Here is a 15,951-nt window from a genome sequence, read left to right on the forward strand (position 1 = left end):
CCCCCCCCCCCCCCAACCTCCTACTCGAGAATCTTGATCACAAACAGATAACATAATCCCAACCTTCATTTCACTATGAAAAAAGCCCAAAATAACCTTTCAACTTCCAAAGAAACAACAACTTGTTAGTGTTCCATTAAATCGTGAACTGCATGAATTCAGTCACCAGTTTCAATTGCTCAGAATCCAAAATCCATAAATAACTAGGGAGCATTTGGCCATGAAAAGTTTTTACATTTTTTCAGAGTTCACGTTTGGCCATAAAATTCCAGAATTTTCAGGAATTTGAAAACACCAAAAAGTTGTATTCACTTTTTTCACTCCAAATTACTCGCAAAAGTTCAAAAGCAACTCCAACTTGTATTCGTGGCCAAAAACAACCCCGACTTCCAAATATCATTTTTCATTTTAAACACAAAAACTACTTTTTCCAAATACTCACAATTTTCATGGACAAACGCCATTCAAAAAGTCCATCAACTACTTAAAACTATTAGTTAATCTCACAAAATGATTCATTACATTTTCTCTACTAATTTCTTCACCAAAACCTATGAATAGAGGCTAAGCTAATGGAGGCAGACCAAAACAGGAATATACATTAAAGAAGTACTATTCAATAGGTAAAAGGGCAACTGCATGCACTAAAGCTCCCGCTATGTGCATGGTCTGAAAAAGTGCCGAACCACAAGGGTCTATTGTATGCAGACTTACCTTGCATAATGCAAACAGGAGGTTATTTCCACAGGTTGAACTCGTAACCATACTATGAAAAAAGCCCAAAAGAACCTTTCAACTTCCAAGCAAACAACAACTCATTCGCTTTCCACTAAATCATCAACTGCTTGGATTCAGTTACCAAAATTCATGAACAACTACAGAAGTCCATCAACTACTTAAACTATTAGTTCAGCTCCAAAAAATGATTAACTAAATTTTCTCAACTAATTTCTTCACCAAAACCTATGAATAGAGCTAAAGGTTAATGGAGACAAACAAAAACAAAACAAAGAACATACATTAAAGCAGTACTACTTAATAGGCAAAAGGGCAGCTCATTACACTAAAGCTCCCGCTATATACAGAGTCCAAGGAAGAAGTCACATGGCAGCAACTTTACCAGTTTCGTCAAGGCTCCACTTCTACTACTCAATAAGTAACAAATGAAAAAGAATTGTCCCGTATACTAAAGCTCCCGCTATATGCCGGACCACAAGGGTCTATATTGTGCAGAGTCTTACCCTGCATTTCTGCAAGAAACAAGAGACTATTTCCACAACTTGAACATGTAACCTCCTGGTCACATGACAAAAACTTTAGCAGTTCAAGGCTCTCCTCCCACTACTCAATAAGTAAAGAATGAAAAAGGATTGTCCCTTATAGTAAAGCTCCCGCTATGCGCAACACCACAAGGGTCAATTGGACACAGCCTTATCCTGCATTCTTGCAAAAGACTATTTCCACACTTGAACACGTAACCTCATGGTCACATGACAACAACTTTACCAGTTACGTTAAGGCATCACTCTTACTACTCAATAAGTAAAGAATGAAAAAGGATTGTCCCGAACACTAAAGCTCCCACTATATGCTGGACCACAAAAGTCAATTGTGCACAACAAGAGACTATTTTCACAACTTGAACACGTGACCTCCTATTCACATGTTAGCAAATTTACCAACTTTACCGGTTACAACAAGACTCCACTTCTACTACTCAATAAGTAAAGAATGAAAAAGGATTGTCCCGTATACTAAAGCTCCCGCTACATGCCGGACCACAAAGGTCAATTATGCACAGCAAGAGATTATTTCCACAACTTGAACACGTGACCTACTCCCATGACAGCAAATTTACCAACTTTACCAGTTACGACAAGACTCCAGCTCTGCTAATCAATAAGTAAAGAATTAAAAAGGATTGTCCCGTATACTAAACTACTGCTATGCGCCCGACCACAAGGGTCAATTGAACACAGTCTTAACCTGAATTCGTGCAAGAGACTATTTCCACAACTTGAACACGTAACCTCATGGTCGCATGACAACAACTTTAACAGTTACGTCAAGGAATCACTCTTACTACTCAATAAGTAAAGAATAAAAAAGGATTGTCCCGTACACTAAAGCTACCGATATATGCCGGACCAAAAAGGTCAATTGTGCACAGCCTAGACACTATTTCCACAACTTGAACACGTGACCTCCTAGTCACATGATAGAAAATTTACCAACTTTACCAATTACCGCAAGACTCCACTTCTACTACTCAATAAGTAAAAAATGAAAAAGGACTTTCCCGTATACTAAATCTCCCGCTATACATCGGACCACAAAGGTCAAACGTCCACAGCCTTACTGCAAGAAACTATTTCCACAACTTGAACACGTGATCTCGTAGTCACGTGACAGCAAATTTACTAACTTTACCAGTTACAATAATGCTCCACTTCTACTACTCAATAAGTAAAGAATGAAAAAGGATTGTCTCGTATACTAAAGCTCGCACTATATGCCGGACCACAAAGGTCAATCGTGCACAGCCTTACTGCAAGAGACTATTTCCATAACTTGAACACGTGACCTCGTAGTCACGTGACAGCAAATTTACCAACTTTACCAGTTACAACAAGACTCTAATTCTACTACTCAATAAGTAAAGAATGAAAAAGGATTGTCTCGTATACTAAAGCTCGTACTATATGCTGGACCACGAAGGTCAATCGTGCACAGCCTTACTGCAAGAGACTATTTCCACAACTTGAACATGTGACCTCGTAGTCACATGATAGCAAATTTACCAACTTTAACAGTTACAACAAGACTCCACTTCTACTACTCAATAAGTAAAGAATGAAAAGGACTTCACATATTATAGAGCTCCCATTATTTCCACGACTTAAACATGTCACCTCCTGGTCACGTGACAACAACTTTACCGGTTACATCAAGGCATCACTCTTGCTAATAAGTAAAACTGAAAAAAAAAAACAGTTACCTTATGATCACCACCACCAGTAGCAAACCTAAGTCCACCAGGCTGAATATCAATTGAGAAAATCTGCATACCCTCATGTCTAATCCAACTAGGTTTCTCAGCAATCATCTTTTTCACCCCAATTCTTGATTTCTTTTACTGCTAATAAAACATCAAAAAGACTCAATCTTTTTCACTCTAAACACCAAAAATCATCACTTTTTTCAAAAAAACAAGAACCCCACAACTTCAAAATTAACCCAAAAATCAACTTTAAAAAAAAAAAAAAAAATTAACCCCACAAGAAAAAAAATAAAGAGATAAAACCCTAGTTGAGGAAAACAAGAAAAAGGAAAAATACCCCAAAAAAATAAAATTGGTAAAAAAAAAACTTGATTTATTGAGTTTAATTTAGAAAAAGCCCTAGATTTTGGAAGTAAATGGGTGAAGTGGGGTCAAAGTTTTTATGATGATAATAAAAAGATTTTATTACAATTTAGTTGAGGCATGTAAAAGCTGATTCGACCTTCGTGATAACTAAAAAAAATAGGTGAAGTGAAGTCAAAATTAATATTTAACCTGGTCATCAAGGTGTACGAAAGTTAACAGGAACTTTAAAGATTATAAAAAATAATAATGATTTTGCTAACTGTCAAATCTATAATTTATTCCCTTTATAAAAAGATTGGGAAAAAAAAGTAAAATAACATAAAAAAAGGAAATCTAAGAGAATTTTGTTTTACAATATTGAAGTCTTTATGATGTAGTACAATAGGAATAAAAAAAAAAAGGGAAGTGTTGCAGTGCTAGTTTTTTTTTTTTTTGGTAAACTGTGGTAGTACTAGTTGGTATTTTGTAGGATAAAATAATGTTAAGTAGTGGTATTGTGTGCACATGAAGTTATGGGACAAGTTTGAGTTTTTAAAAAATAAATAATGATGGTGTTTGAGTTAATTTATACTCCTAGTATATAATTTGATTAATTTTATAAGATAATTTATTTGTAATTTTTTATACTATAACTGTTTTTATCAAATTTTGAATATTATAGATATTTTTGTAGAGTAAAAGAGAGAGAAGACAAAGAGACATAAAAGTAGTAGTGGTATTGTGTGCACATAAAGTTATGGGTCAAGTTGAGCTTTTTTTTATTAAATAAATATAGTTTAATTACTTTTATGAAATATTTTATTATTTTTTATCAAATAATTTTATTCATCAAATCTTAAATTAATAGAGAGAAAGAATCTCTAGTATTTTTCCTTTAGCTGAACTTTAAATTTAATATTTGTTTCTTTTAAGTATGAGTCATTAGAGAAAAAATATTTATAAAATACTAACGCATGCATAAATTTATCTTATTATTATTATTATTATTATTTAAATAAAATCATTACTGAGGAGGAGGTACATGGTAAATATTGAAGATAATGAGATAAAGGTCCTTTAAATATTAAACATTACATCAATGTGGGCCCATGCCAAATATGTCCTTTGGAATATATTCCCACTATACAATACTCCCTCTGTTTCACAATAAATTAATTGTTGAATTTTGATACACTAAGAAAAAAATAAAGACATAAATTTATCATGTTTTTCCATTTTTACCTTTTTCAAAAAGCAAAAACACATAATACATCACTCTTAATGTATGTAACATTTACCTTGAATTGTAAACCATTCACTTATTTTGAAACACTAAAATTGCTCCAACAATTCACTTATTGTGAAACAGAGGGAGTAATATTTATTCATTATACTAAAAATAAATGGCTACTGATATTTATTCATTTTTTAAAATCAATAAATAATTTTTTATTTTTTATTTATTTTATTTTTATTATTAAATACTATTCATCACTTAATATTTTTCAAGACATTAAATTTATTATATTTAAAAAAAAATAATTCCAATATATATTATTTCTTAACGTGTGTGTTGAGTCAATAATTAATTTATTTTTTTTTTTTTTTTTTTTTTTTCATTTTGTTTGGAATTTCTCATTTTGTGTTTCTATGATACTAGTTTAGGTGTACGCGCATTGCGCGTGTGCCTTACTTTAATGAGTTCAAACATTACATTAAATAGGATATTTGTTTAAATAATAAAGATTAATATAATAATTAAATTTAATATCTTTTGAGTATGTAAAATGGAGAATTTATTTATTAAACCTAATCTTTACCAAAAATATTTTTTAAAATTCGATCAACATTCATCTACCATCTGTAAATTGCAACAAAACAATATAATGATAGAGACATCCAAATAATACAATTAAATATAATCTTTACACACAAAAAAATTTTCAAAGTCGCCCGACACTCATCTACCACCTGTAAGCAATACAAAATAATAAGATAATAGTGATATCAAAATAATACAACTAAATCTAACATTTACATACAAAAATTCCTCAAAGCTGACCAACATTTATCTTTATCACCTGTAATAAAATAATACGATAAAAGTGATATCAAAACAATACAATTAAACGTAAATTTTACACACAAAAATTTCTCATAACCGATCGAGATTCATCTACGAACTATAAACCACCACAAAATAACAAACTAATAGAGATATTACGATAATATAATTAAACCTAACATTTACCTAAAAAAAAATTCAAAATCAACTTACATTCATATAACATCTGTAAATTAAAATAAAACAATAAGATAATAAGATATCAAAACAATAAAATTAAACATAACCTTTACACAAGAAATTCTTCAAAGTCAACCGACATTATGAGGTGCTAACTTAGATTAATCTGATTCTAATACGGATAGCGATATATAGATCGGGAAACCAAATAAATAATTTGTCATATAATACACTTCCTGAATCAAAAACATATATAGCAAGCTAGGCATGAATTTAATATATAAATGGCATTATCTTTCCCAGAACAATTTGTTGGATGAAGCAAAAGTTCTTTCATGGCCCGAAAATGTAAAAAATACAACATATATCAATGCAACAAAGAGGACTGCTATCGTAATTAATAATAGTCCAAAGATTAAAAAGAAAATCAAATAACTTATCAATAGGACTTAACATACATATAACCAAGACTGACTATTTTTAAGGCTTGAACTTATGATCCAACCGTTAGAGCTCATGTGTGTGTTTGCTTTCAGTGTTTTTATGGGTTTAATTTAGCCTATATAGTGTGTGTTATTCTGTTATTTATATACTATGCATGTGCATGTGTATAGTTGACATTTGTTAAATATAAAAGTAATAAGGATAGAATTTCTAAATACCAAAAGCACGCATAAAAAACCACAAAATTAGACAATCAAAACAACGTTTAAAAGCAACGAACATCAACAAATTTGCTAGATTATGTAGGAATAAAATCCAGAATTAAAAAATTCAAAGCCACAAATTATAAAGAATTCTAGAAGAATGTAAACTGAGAGAAAATCATAGTGGGTTTAAAGGTTCAACTCAAACGTGTTGAAAATCTTGATTTTTCAATTTGGAATTTAACGTGTTGCTAATCGTTTTTTATTTAATATATAATTTAGAAGTTGGGTATTAGGTTTTGTAAGGGATTAGGACTTTTGTTTTATAGAAATATTTTTGTGCCTTTTTTTTACACGTTTGTCAAAATTAATTAACATTACTAATGAAGAATATCCCATTAATATTATGCCTAAACTAATTCTATGCCTAATAAATTTTATGTTTAAAAGAATTATGCCCCTAAAATATGGAATAAAAGTTAAATTACATTAACCTATATTTAAAAGGATTCTATTCAATTAAAATATGAAAGGAGAGTTCAATCACATTAACTCAATAAAATTAAATAATAATTACGAAAAAATAGTGAAAAAGACGATTTTGTATAAAGCAGAATCTTTTAATGAAGGGCAAAAAGTTCAAATCACTTTTTTAAGGGTTTTCACACTTTTAATATATTATAGATATAGATTATAGATTATAGATATATTCACGTGTAGAATTTTACTGATGTTGTTGTTATTAATTAGATAAAATATTCTAAAAATATTTTTTAGAAAAATAAGTTTCTCACCAACAAGAAAATTAACTTGAAAATAGAAAAAAGAAGTTTTATAATGTGATATTATAATATTGTGTATACTGTATTTTTTTTTTTTGCTAAATTACGCATAAATATTTTTAAAATATTATTTTTTATTTACTTTTCAAATATTAAAAAATAAGTTAGATCCACTTGTAACACACCCTTATGTGTGAAAGCGCTCTATCAAGTTCGTCAGTGTGTCTTTTGTCACACTATTTCAAGTAAAGTGACAATTTTTTAAAATTTGTTTTGGTTAAAAAAAAAAAGTTATAAATTTTTAGGTAAGTGTAACATCAAAACCTTTATAGAATATGTTTTTTTTTTTTTGATAACTAGGATACTTATATTATATTAGCATCATAATAAAACACTACAGAAAGCGATTTGGTAGCGCTGCCACCATAGTATCTGCACATTGTGCAATATTTACACGCCATCCAATAGTTCCTAACATAGCAGTGCTAGAAGTATGTACAGAAGTACTAGGGGGTAAAACTCCCACAGTCTTAACTTGTCTAGTAGCGTTTCCTCTTTTATCTGCATTCAAAACATCCATCGTGTCAGGAGGTGGCGACCAAAAAGTAACAGCTCCGAGGTTGCAAAACTAGTAGATATATTGGATGGGTGTGCAGTAGAGATGGCTCGTCTTGCTAGGCTATCAACTAGTCTATTCTGCTCTCTGGAGATGTGAACGAATTCCGGACCTCCCAACTGACGAAGAAGGGACCTGCAATCACATTAGAGCGAGGAAAAGTTAGCATCTGTTTCTGCGCAATTTAGCATAGTTGGAAGCTGCACTGCATCTACATTGACTTGCAGTGGTTCCAGATTATATTTCACAGCTAGCTGCAAGCCAATGAATCTCTAATTAATCAGTGATATCATGAATAATAGTTTCGCCCATGCCCGAACGAACCCCCTCCCCCTTAATCCTCCTATATTCGAGTTTAAAGAGATAGTAGCATCAGTGTTTAGCATTAAATAACCAGGTGTAGGAGGGTTCCATTTGACGTAAATTATTTTTGATGTGTGAGTCTCCCGCAAAATACCAAAATTCAGTAGACAAACTTATGGCAGCAGCTGGAGAAGGGTTAACACAATAGTTACTGCTAAACATGACGCTATTAAGATGGTTCCATAGGACCCATAAGGAAAAAGATAGCAATATTTCCATTTTGTATGCCCGAAGATGTGCGCACTAAGTTTTCCCAGAAGACTGTAAGTGAGGGACATGAAGAGAACAAGTGAGGTACTGTTTCGGGTTCATCAATATGGCAAAGTTTACAAGCCGGTGATTGTAAGTAAGATATGTGGTGTAGGTGTGAAGAAGTTGGAAGTCGATTTAAAGTTAACAGATACAGGAAGTTCTTAATTTTTTGGGAGGGAATTAATCTTCCAAATCCAATTAAAGTTTGCGAGTGTCGAGAAATGGACCTTGAGCCTAACTCAACCTCAAAAGCTAGCTCATGAGATAATGATTGCCCAAGTCCATATAAGCAAACCACAGGTCCATTTCCCAACCAATGTGGGATTTTTTACCCACTCTTAATAGCAGCGAGGATTGGTAACATCCGTATATTTTTCACTTATACGGTTGTAGCAAGTGTGTACCGTAAACTTACCCGTGGGTGTTAAACCCCATTTAATATGATCATAACTATTTGAGTATAAGGGAAAGTATGTCGATTGAATCTGTCTAACTACAGATTGGGGTAAGATAAAGGGAACATCACTCAGATTCCAATTATTATCTTGTCTATAGTCGAAAACTTTTTTGGTCTCTTCATGCTGCGTCAAGGGGTCCGTGTATAAGAGACCTAAGGGTGGTGCCCGGGTCTAACCAAGGTTGGTTCCAGAAACTAATGTGTCTTCCATTTACTGGCTATCATATTAGCCCTTTCTGACAATATTTCCAATCAACCTGTAAGTTTTTCCAGGTTGTGGAAGTGGTCGCAGGGGCTGTGGAGGTTCTTAAGTATTTATTTCTTAGTAGGGATGCCCAAATGACGTTTTGGGCGTGAAATAAGCGCCATACTGTAGCAGCCAGCAATGCATTGTTTTTCGTGGCTAAACTCTGTATGCCTAGGCCTCCGACATCCTTAGGAGTTGTTATGGTCGATCATTTAACAAGATTAATTTTCTTGTGGGATTCTGTGGTTCCCCAAAGAAAATCCTTCTCATATCTCTCCATCCTTTTGATGACTGTAGAAGGAAGCTTATAGATTTGCATTATGTGGTTAGGCAAACTATTAAGCACCGATTTAATAAGAGTTACCTGACCTGCAGCGGTAAGAAATTTAGTTTTCCAATCTGCTAGGCGTCGCTTAAAGTTATCTATTAAGAATTGGTAATCTGTTGCGGCAAAATTTTCCCCTTCTCTGATCCCAAAAGAACGAAAACTTGTTACTAGGGGTATTTCTAGAGAAAAATAATGGTGACTTGGCAAGGTTTATTTTTTGGCCCAAAACCGCACTGAACCTAGCAAGGGTTTGCGCAATCTGCTGGCACGAGTGATCCGCTATTTTGCTGCATAATATAATACCATCAGCGAAAAGCATGTGGGATATTTACGGGCTTTGTGGAGCAACAACTTTGGCAGGTGCCCATAAGCCTGCACTTACCTGCATATCAATTACTTAGAAAGTTTCTCCATGCAAAGAACAAAAATGTAGGGAGATAGCGGGTCGCGGCCTTGTCGGATTCCCCTCGTAGTGTGAAAGAACGGCAAGGCGTTACCATTAAGCAGAATTGAAATGGTAGGTGTGGTAACACAAGACATGATCAAGTTTACTAGCTTACCGGGAAACCTAAAATATAATAAGATGTCTCGGATAAAAGACCATTCCAAACAGTCGAAAGCTTTTTCTAATTAAGTGATCAATTTTCATTAGAACATGGCAAACCTTTCCTTTAATATGTTTAAGGTAGTGGAGGACTTCTTGAACAACGATAGCATTATCAGCTGCCCGCCTATTTGTAAGGAAGCTAGCTAGCTTGAGTGATGGGTCCTATTATTTAGGGAAGCAGATCAGGTTTGATTTGGTTTACTATAATTTTTGTTACGATTTTGTAAATAGTGTTGCAAAGGCTTATCGATCGAAACTGCGAAATGGTACATGCCCCGGAGACCGACCTTAGGGATTAGACACAAGTAGGTAGCATTTATGGCCTTATGGATAGAATAGTTGGAGAAGATCAACAGATTCACCCAGCCGGCCACTATGAAGTTAAAATTTTTGAGGTGCAGGTGAGGTGCTGTTAAACTCAGTGGCAAGCAGGTGAGGCCTGACCCTGCAAGTTAGCTCTGTGGAATAAAGGGAGGAATAGAACTCTACGATATGATCTTCGATTTGCTCTTTAGAATATGTATGTCAACAGTAGTGGAGCCAGAATTTTTACTGAGGGGGTTCAGAAGTAAATATACGAACTAGTCGAAGAGAGTTCAACATCTACGATATATACATAAAAATATTTTTGACCATGTAAAAGTAGTATATTTTTCCGATGAAGGAGGTTCGGATGCCCTTGAAATGTATGTGGCTCCACCACTGTATGTCAAAACCTTAGTTGGTATATAATAATGTTCATTCTGTATCAATCGTGAGATGTTTTGACTTAATTAACATATGCTATAAATATTTTGATTCTAAAATATGTTATAAATATACTGCATTATGGATGTTTATTTAACTAAAATAGTTTTCCAAAGGTGTTGCAGTAGTTTCCTTAGGTGGTAATCAAGTAGATAATTTGCAAGCAGCTCAATCACGTAATTTAAATATCGATTATATATTATACGGTTGTGTATGCGAAGAGTTGATACAGGAATGCATCAGCGAGAATGTATGAGAGATTGGCTATGGATGATTACAAGAAATACTGAGATAGGTCGAAAAAGTATTTGAGAATCGGTGATTAGACGAGACTTGATTCGGCTCCAGTTTTAACGAGGACATGATAATGATATTGTGGAAAACATGAATTAAGTTACACGGTTAGTCGATTGTTCTTCGTATGTATAGGCTTATTGGCATTTGTAGTATTTTTATAGTTCTTGCTTTAAACATCTATCATCATATATAGTTTATTTCAATTATTATATTATTTTATTGTTGTTATTGTTCATTTCTTGTAAGCTTTACACTGCGTTCTTTATTAATTGTTATGTTTTCTTTATTATTCTAGGCTTTATTCATTCTTAATTGTTGTTGTGTATGTATACATGCATTTTATTTATCTTTAATTTAATATTGCAAGATTCATTTTTTTCCCTTAAACTTTGCACGGTCAAAAAAAAGGGAAAAATTTAACAGGAAATATTTCTTTGATTTATTTTTATTAGTATGTTATATTAAAAATAGATGTCCGCAAATATATATTTAATTAAAAAAAATTAATGAGTAATTTAACAATTTTATTCATTTTACTCTTGATATTTTTAAAAATAATAAATTAACTATATTTAAAGACAGGTAGTTGGCGGTAAACGACTACCTACCTATTCAGTTGCAATGATTCTAAGGCAGTGTTTGGCAAAACTACTAAGACCTCTCCTGCATTTCAAGATTCCATTAAACACCCATTACTGTTCTCATTCATTTGCCATAGATTTTGAAGTTGAAACTAGAAATGATTCATTTAAACTATCACATTTTCGGGACGCACATCAACTGTTCGATGAAATGCCGCAAAGAGTTTCTGTGAACAATCACTTGCTTTTTGAGTATTCTCGGAATGGTTTCAATGAAGAAGCATTAAATCTGTTTGTGGGTATTCATCGTAATGGGTTTTCGATTGATGGGTGTAGTGTTTCTTGCATATTGAAGGTCTCTGGATGCTTATTGAATTTGATTTTTGGTAAACAAGTGCATGCTTTGTGTGTTAAGTGTGGTTATTTTGATAATGTTAGTGTTGGGACATCACTTGTTGATATATATATGAAAACGGGGAATGTTGATGAAGGTGAGAAAATGTTTGATGAAATGGGGGACAAGAATGTTGTGACTTGGACTACGTTGATTTCGGGTTATTCGTGTAATAAGATGGTTGATAGAGCGCTAGATGTGTTTAAAGTAATGTTGGTTGAAGGAGTTAAGGGCCATGCGTTTACTTTTGCGACTGTTCTTGGAGTTTTGGCATATGAATGTGGAGTTGAAAGAGGGATGCAGGTGCATAGTATGGTTGTTAAGTGTGGTTTTGAGGGGATAGCGTCTGTGGGAAATTCGTTGATGAATATGTATTTGAAGTCCGGGATGGTTAGAGAGGCGACAGCCGTGTTTGAAGGTATGGGAGATAGGAATGAAGTATCTTGGAATGGGATGATAGCTGGTCTGGTGGCGAATGGGCTTTATTATGAAGCGCTTAAGTTGTTTCACATGATGAGACTTGATGGTGTGGAATTGACGCAATCAATGTATGTTACAGCTGTTAAATTGTGTACTAACCTTAAAGAACTGGTATTTGCTAGGCAGCTTCATGGTCGAGTTATGAAGAACGGTTTCTATTTAGACAATAATATCAGAACGGCGCTCATGGTCTGTTACACTAAGCGTGGGGAGATAGATGACGGGTTCAAGTTATTCTCTGTAATGTATAAATTCAGGAATGTGGTTTCTTGGACCGCGATGATTAGAGGGTATATGCAGAATAATAGACCAGAGCAAGCAGCGGATCTCTTTTGTCAAATGAAAAAAGATGGCGTAAGACCAAATGATTTCACTTATTCAACTGTTCTTGCAGCTCATCCTTCTATATCTTTATTCCAAGTACATGCAGAAATCATCAAAACCAAGTATCAGGGCGCGCCTACAGTAGGAACTGCATTATTAGACACTTATGTGAAAACAGGAAGTACTGATGAGGCTGCAAAAGTTTTTGAAGAGATTGAGGAGAAGGATATTATTGCATGGTCTGCTATGTTATCTGGTTACGCGCAAAAGGGAGACATTCAAGGCGCTGTTAGAGTCTTCCGGCAATTAGTCAAAAATGGGGTCAGGCCAAATGAGTTTACCTTCTCCAGTGTCATTAATGCGTGTGTTACTTCCATGGCATCAGTGGAGCAAGGAAAACAATTTCATGGAAGCGCGATAAAATCAGGTCATAGTAATGCTTTATGTGTGAGCAGTGCCTTGGTAACTATGTATGCTAAGAGAGGAAACATAGAAAGTGCAAATGAGATTTTCAAGAGACAACCAGAAAGAGACTTAGTGTCGTGGAACTCGATGATATCAGGATATGCTCAACATGGTTATGGCAGAAAAGCTCTAACGATATTCGAGGAAATGAGGAAAAGGAATTTAGATATGGACAATATAACGTTCATTGGAGTTATCTCTGCTTGTACTCATGCAGGACTGCTAAATGAAGGCCAAAAATATTTTGACATGATGGTAAACAACTTTCATATTTCACCAAAAATGGAGATATACTCTTGCATGGTAGATTTGTATAGCCGAGCTGGGATGCTGGATAAAGCCATGGCTCTTATCAATAAAATGCCATTTCCTGCTGGTGCAATTGTGTGGCGTACTCTTCTGGCAGCAAGTCGAGTTCATCGCAATGTAGAACTTGGGAAACTTGCGGCTGAGAATCTCATTTCTCTTCAGCCTCAGGACTCAGCTGCATACGTTCTTCTATCCAATCTCTATGCTGCAACTGGAGATTGGCAAGAAAGAGCAAAAGTAAGGAAACTAATGGATGTGAGAGAAGTTAAAAAAGAGATTGGGTATAGCTGGATTGAGGTTAAGAACAAGACCTACTCATTCATGGCAGGTGATGTTTCACATCCCCAATCTGACAGTATATACATGAAACTTGATGAGTTAAGTGGTCAATTGAAGGATGCAGGATATCAACCGGATACAAATTATGTTCTTCATGACGTGGAAGATGAACATAAAGAAGCCATTCTCTCCCGGCACAGTGAAAGATTAGCTATTGCTTTTGGATTAATTGCCACATCTCCGGGAATTCCCATTCAGATTGTGAAGAATCTCAGAGTATGTGGTGACTGTCACACTGTGATTAAACTAATATCGAAGATAGAAGGAAGGGAAATCATCGTCAGGGATTCAAACAGATTCCATCACTTTAAAGGAGGTCTATGCTCTTGTGGTGATTATTGGTGAACTCAAGCTCTTCGAAATGACTAATAGATAGAAGCATATCATTGTTGGTGCCTGTACAAGCAAAGGCTCCATTACCTAATGGTTGCAGTTAGTTACCAGTCTCCAGATAATACCATCACTAATGGTTGTTATGTTCAGGGATGCAAGCTTTGATAGTGCATGATCAAGAGGAAGAAAGAAACAATTTCCAACTTCAGATATCTGGGGAGTCTAAGAGGTTTTATTTACGGATTGAGAGATAGAAAAGCTGTCATTTTGGCTGATTTTTATTAGCAGTTGACAGACCGCGATCTGCCTTATAGAAAGCATTCATTTGAGAGGAGGTTTAGGTGTTTTCCCTGCAGCTAAAGAAGGTCAGTATCTCTTGTCACTTACCAAGACTCAAAAAGTATGTCTATTGGAATTCTACTTAACATGATTTTTCTGGTGTTGATGCTCCAAATGCTGTATTATGTAGAAAAAGTGATCTTGGGACAACGATGATAACCAACTAGCAGCTCGTTCATCGTTCTTTCTGATTATGTTTTCATGTGAACCTAAGGTTTGAGCATGCCAAACTCATGTGGGAATGTTCGGAGTCCAGGAAGGACCATTTAGTAACGCCTTTTGACAAACGACTGAAACTATGGAGATTTCCTGCTAGGCTGCTACCCTATAACAACCTCGTCCAGAAAATCGATATCCTTAGTCGTGCTAGTGATTCATGTACTGGTTAGAACCATTAACACTATTTATGCATGCTACATTACTGAAGTTTATCTAACTGATGAATCGATTTCATCTCAGGCTCAATGTGTTGAAGTATATCAGTTTTTTCTCATCTTTTATGAAAATTTACCAACTCCCTCATTGTTTTCTTCTTTTTGCTATAGGTTCTGGTAACATGAAGCTTCAGATTCAATGGCTTATGAGGAATCAGCTGCCAAAAAAGGGCAGTCCGGTGCACTAAAGTTCCCGCTATGCGCGCAGGGTTCGGGGAAGGGCCCGACCACAAGAATCTATTGTACGCAACCTTGACTTGCATTGCTTGAACCCGTGACCTCCCGATCACAGGAAAACAACTTTTACCGGTTACCCCAAGGAAGCCGCTGCAAAGACGACGAAAATATAACTGGAATAGTAGATGCCTAGCATCAGACTTGATATCAGAAAGCTTTAATTAGATCAACTTTATTAATGATGGTTTGAAATTCTAAGTCTGGCTATTATTATTACTCTATGGAGTTATTTAATACGACGATAGAAAAATAAATTCAAGTTAATTTGAGAATTTTAATAAATAATAAAATGAAAGAAGGGTAGGTAGTCATTCGAACGCAGCCAGAACACAAGGGGTCTATTGTACGCAGTCTTACCTTGCATTTCTATCGAAGGCTATTTCCACCTAAGTTGCACGGACTCTTCACTTTCAATGATGCACCATGTCAGATTCTCCAAAAATACACCACTTTTGGAGAATATGTCAGATTCTCCAAAAATACACCACTTTTGGAGAATTTGACATGCAATCGCCGACATTTTCGAAGAGTCCGAGCAACATAGGTTTCCACAGCTTGAACCCGTGACCTCTTGGTCACATGACAGCGAACTTTACCGGTTACTCCAAGACTTTATCTGTCCAACTATGCATGACAATGTAAACTCATTTCTGTGTGGATTCCACAAATTTCAACTACACATTTCAGTAACAATTTCTCTATCTGCACTTACCTCCTCTAGATAAAGGAATTTTAAAGAACTTTGATATCAGACCCCTAGGAAGCTACAAATAAGAATGCTA

At 34.7% G+C, this 15,951-nt stretch overlaps 2 protein-coding genes across 3 annotated transcripts in view; one reads left to right on the top strand and one right to left on the bottom strand.

The window, feature by feature from the left end:
* The window catches only part of LOC107847662 (protein HIRA), a 12,725-nt gene extending 9,106 nt beyond the window's left edge, over positions 1-3,619 (bottom strand). The window contains exon 1 of one of the 2 annotated variants that reach the window (XR_007047526.1): positions 2,999-3,577. Coding sequence is in view for 1 of the 2 variants with exons in the window: in XM_016692052.2 (XP_016547538.2) it covers positions 2,999-3,106 (108 nt within the window). In the remaining variant the exon portion in view is untranslated. Of the gene's footprint in view, positions 1-2,998 lie in introns of both variants that reach the window. The other variant, XM_016692052.2, reaches the window with a different exon arrangement.
* Positions 3,620-11,472: 7,853 nt separating this feature from the next.
* Positions 11,473-14,340, top strand: LOC107848640 (pentatricopeptide repeat-containing protein At2g27610). The gene has a single exon (XM_016693414.2). The coding sequence runs from the start codon at positions 11,556-11,558 to the stop codon at positions 14,169-14,171; it is 2,616 nt and encodes an 871-aa protein (XP_016548900.1). The 5' UTR covers positions 11,473-11,555; the 3' UTR covers positions 14,172-14,340.
* Positions 14,341-15,951: the final 1,611 nt, after the last annotated feature.

Source organism: Capsicum annuum, chromosome 11 (genome assembly GCF_002878395.1).
Source record: "Capsicum annuum cultivar UCD-10X-F1 chromosome 11, UCD10Xv1.1, whole genome shotgun sequence".
NCBI classification, from domain to species: domain Eukaryota; kingdom Viridiplantae; phylum Streptophyta; class Magnoliopsida; order Solanales; family Solanaceae; genus Capsicum; species Capsicum annuum.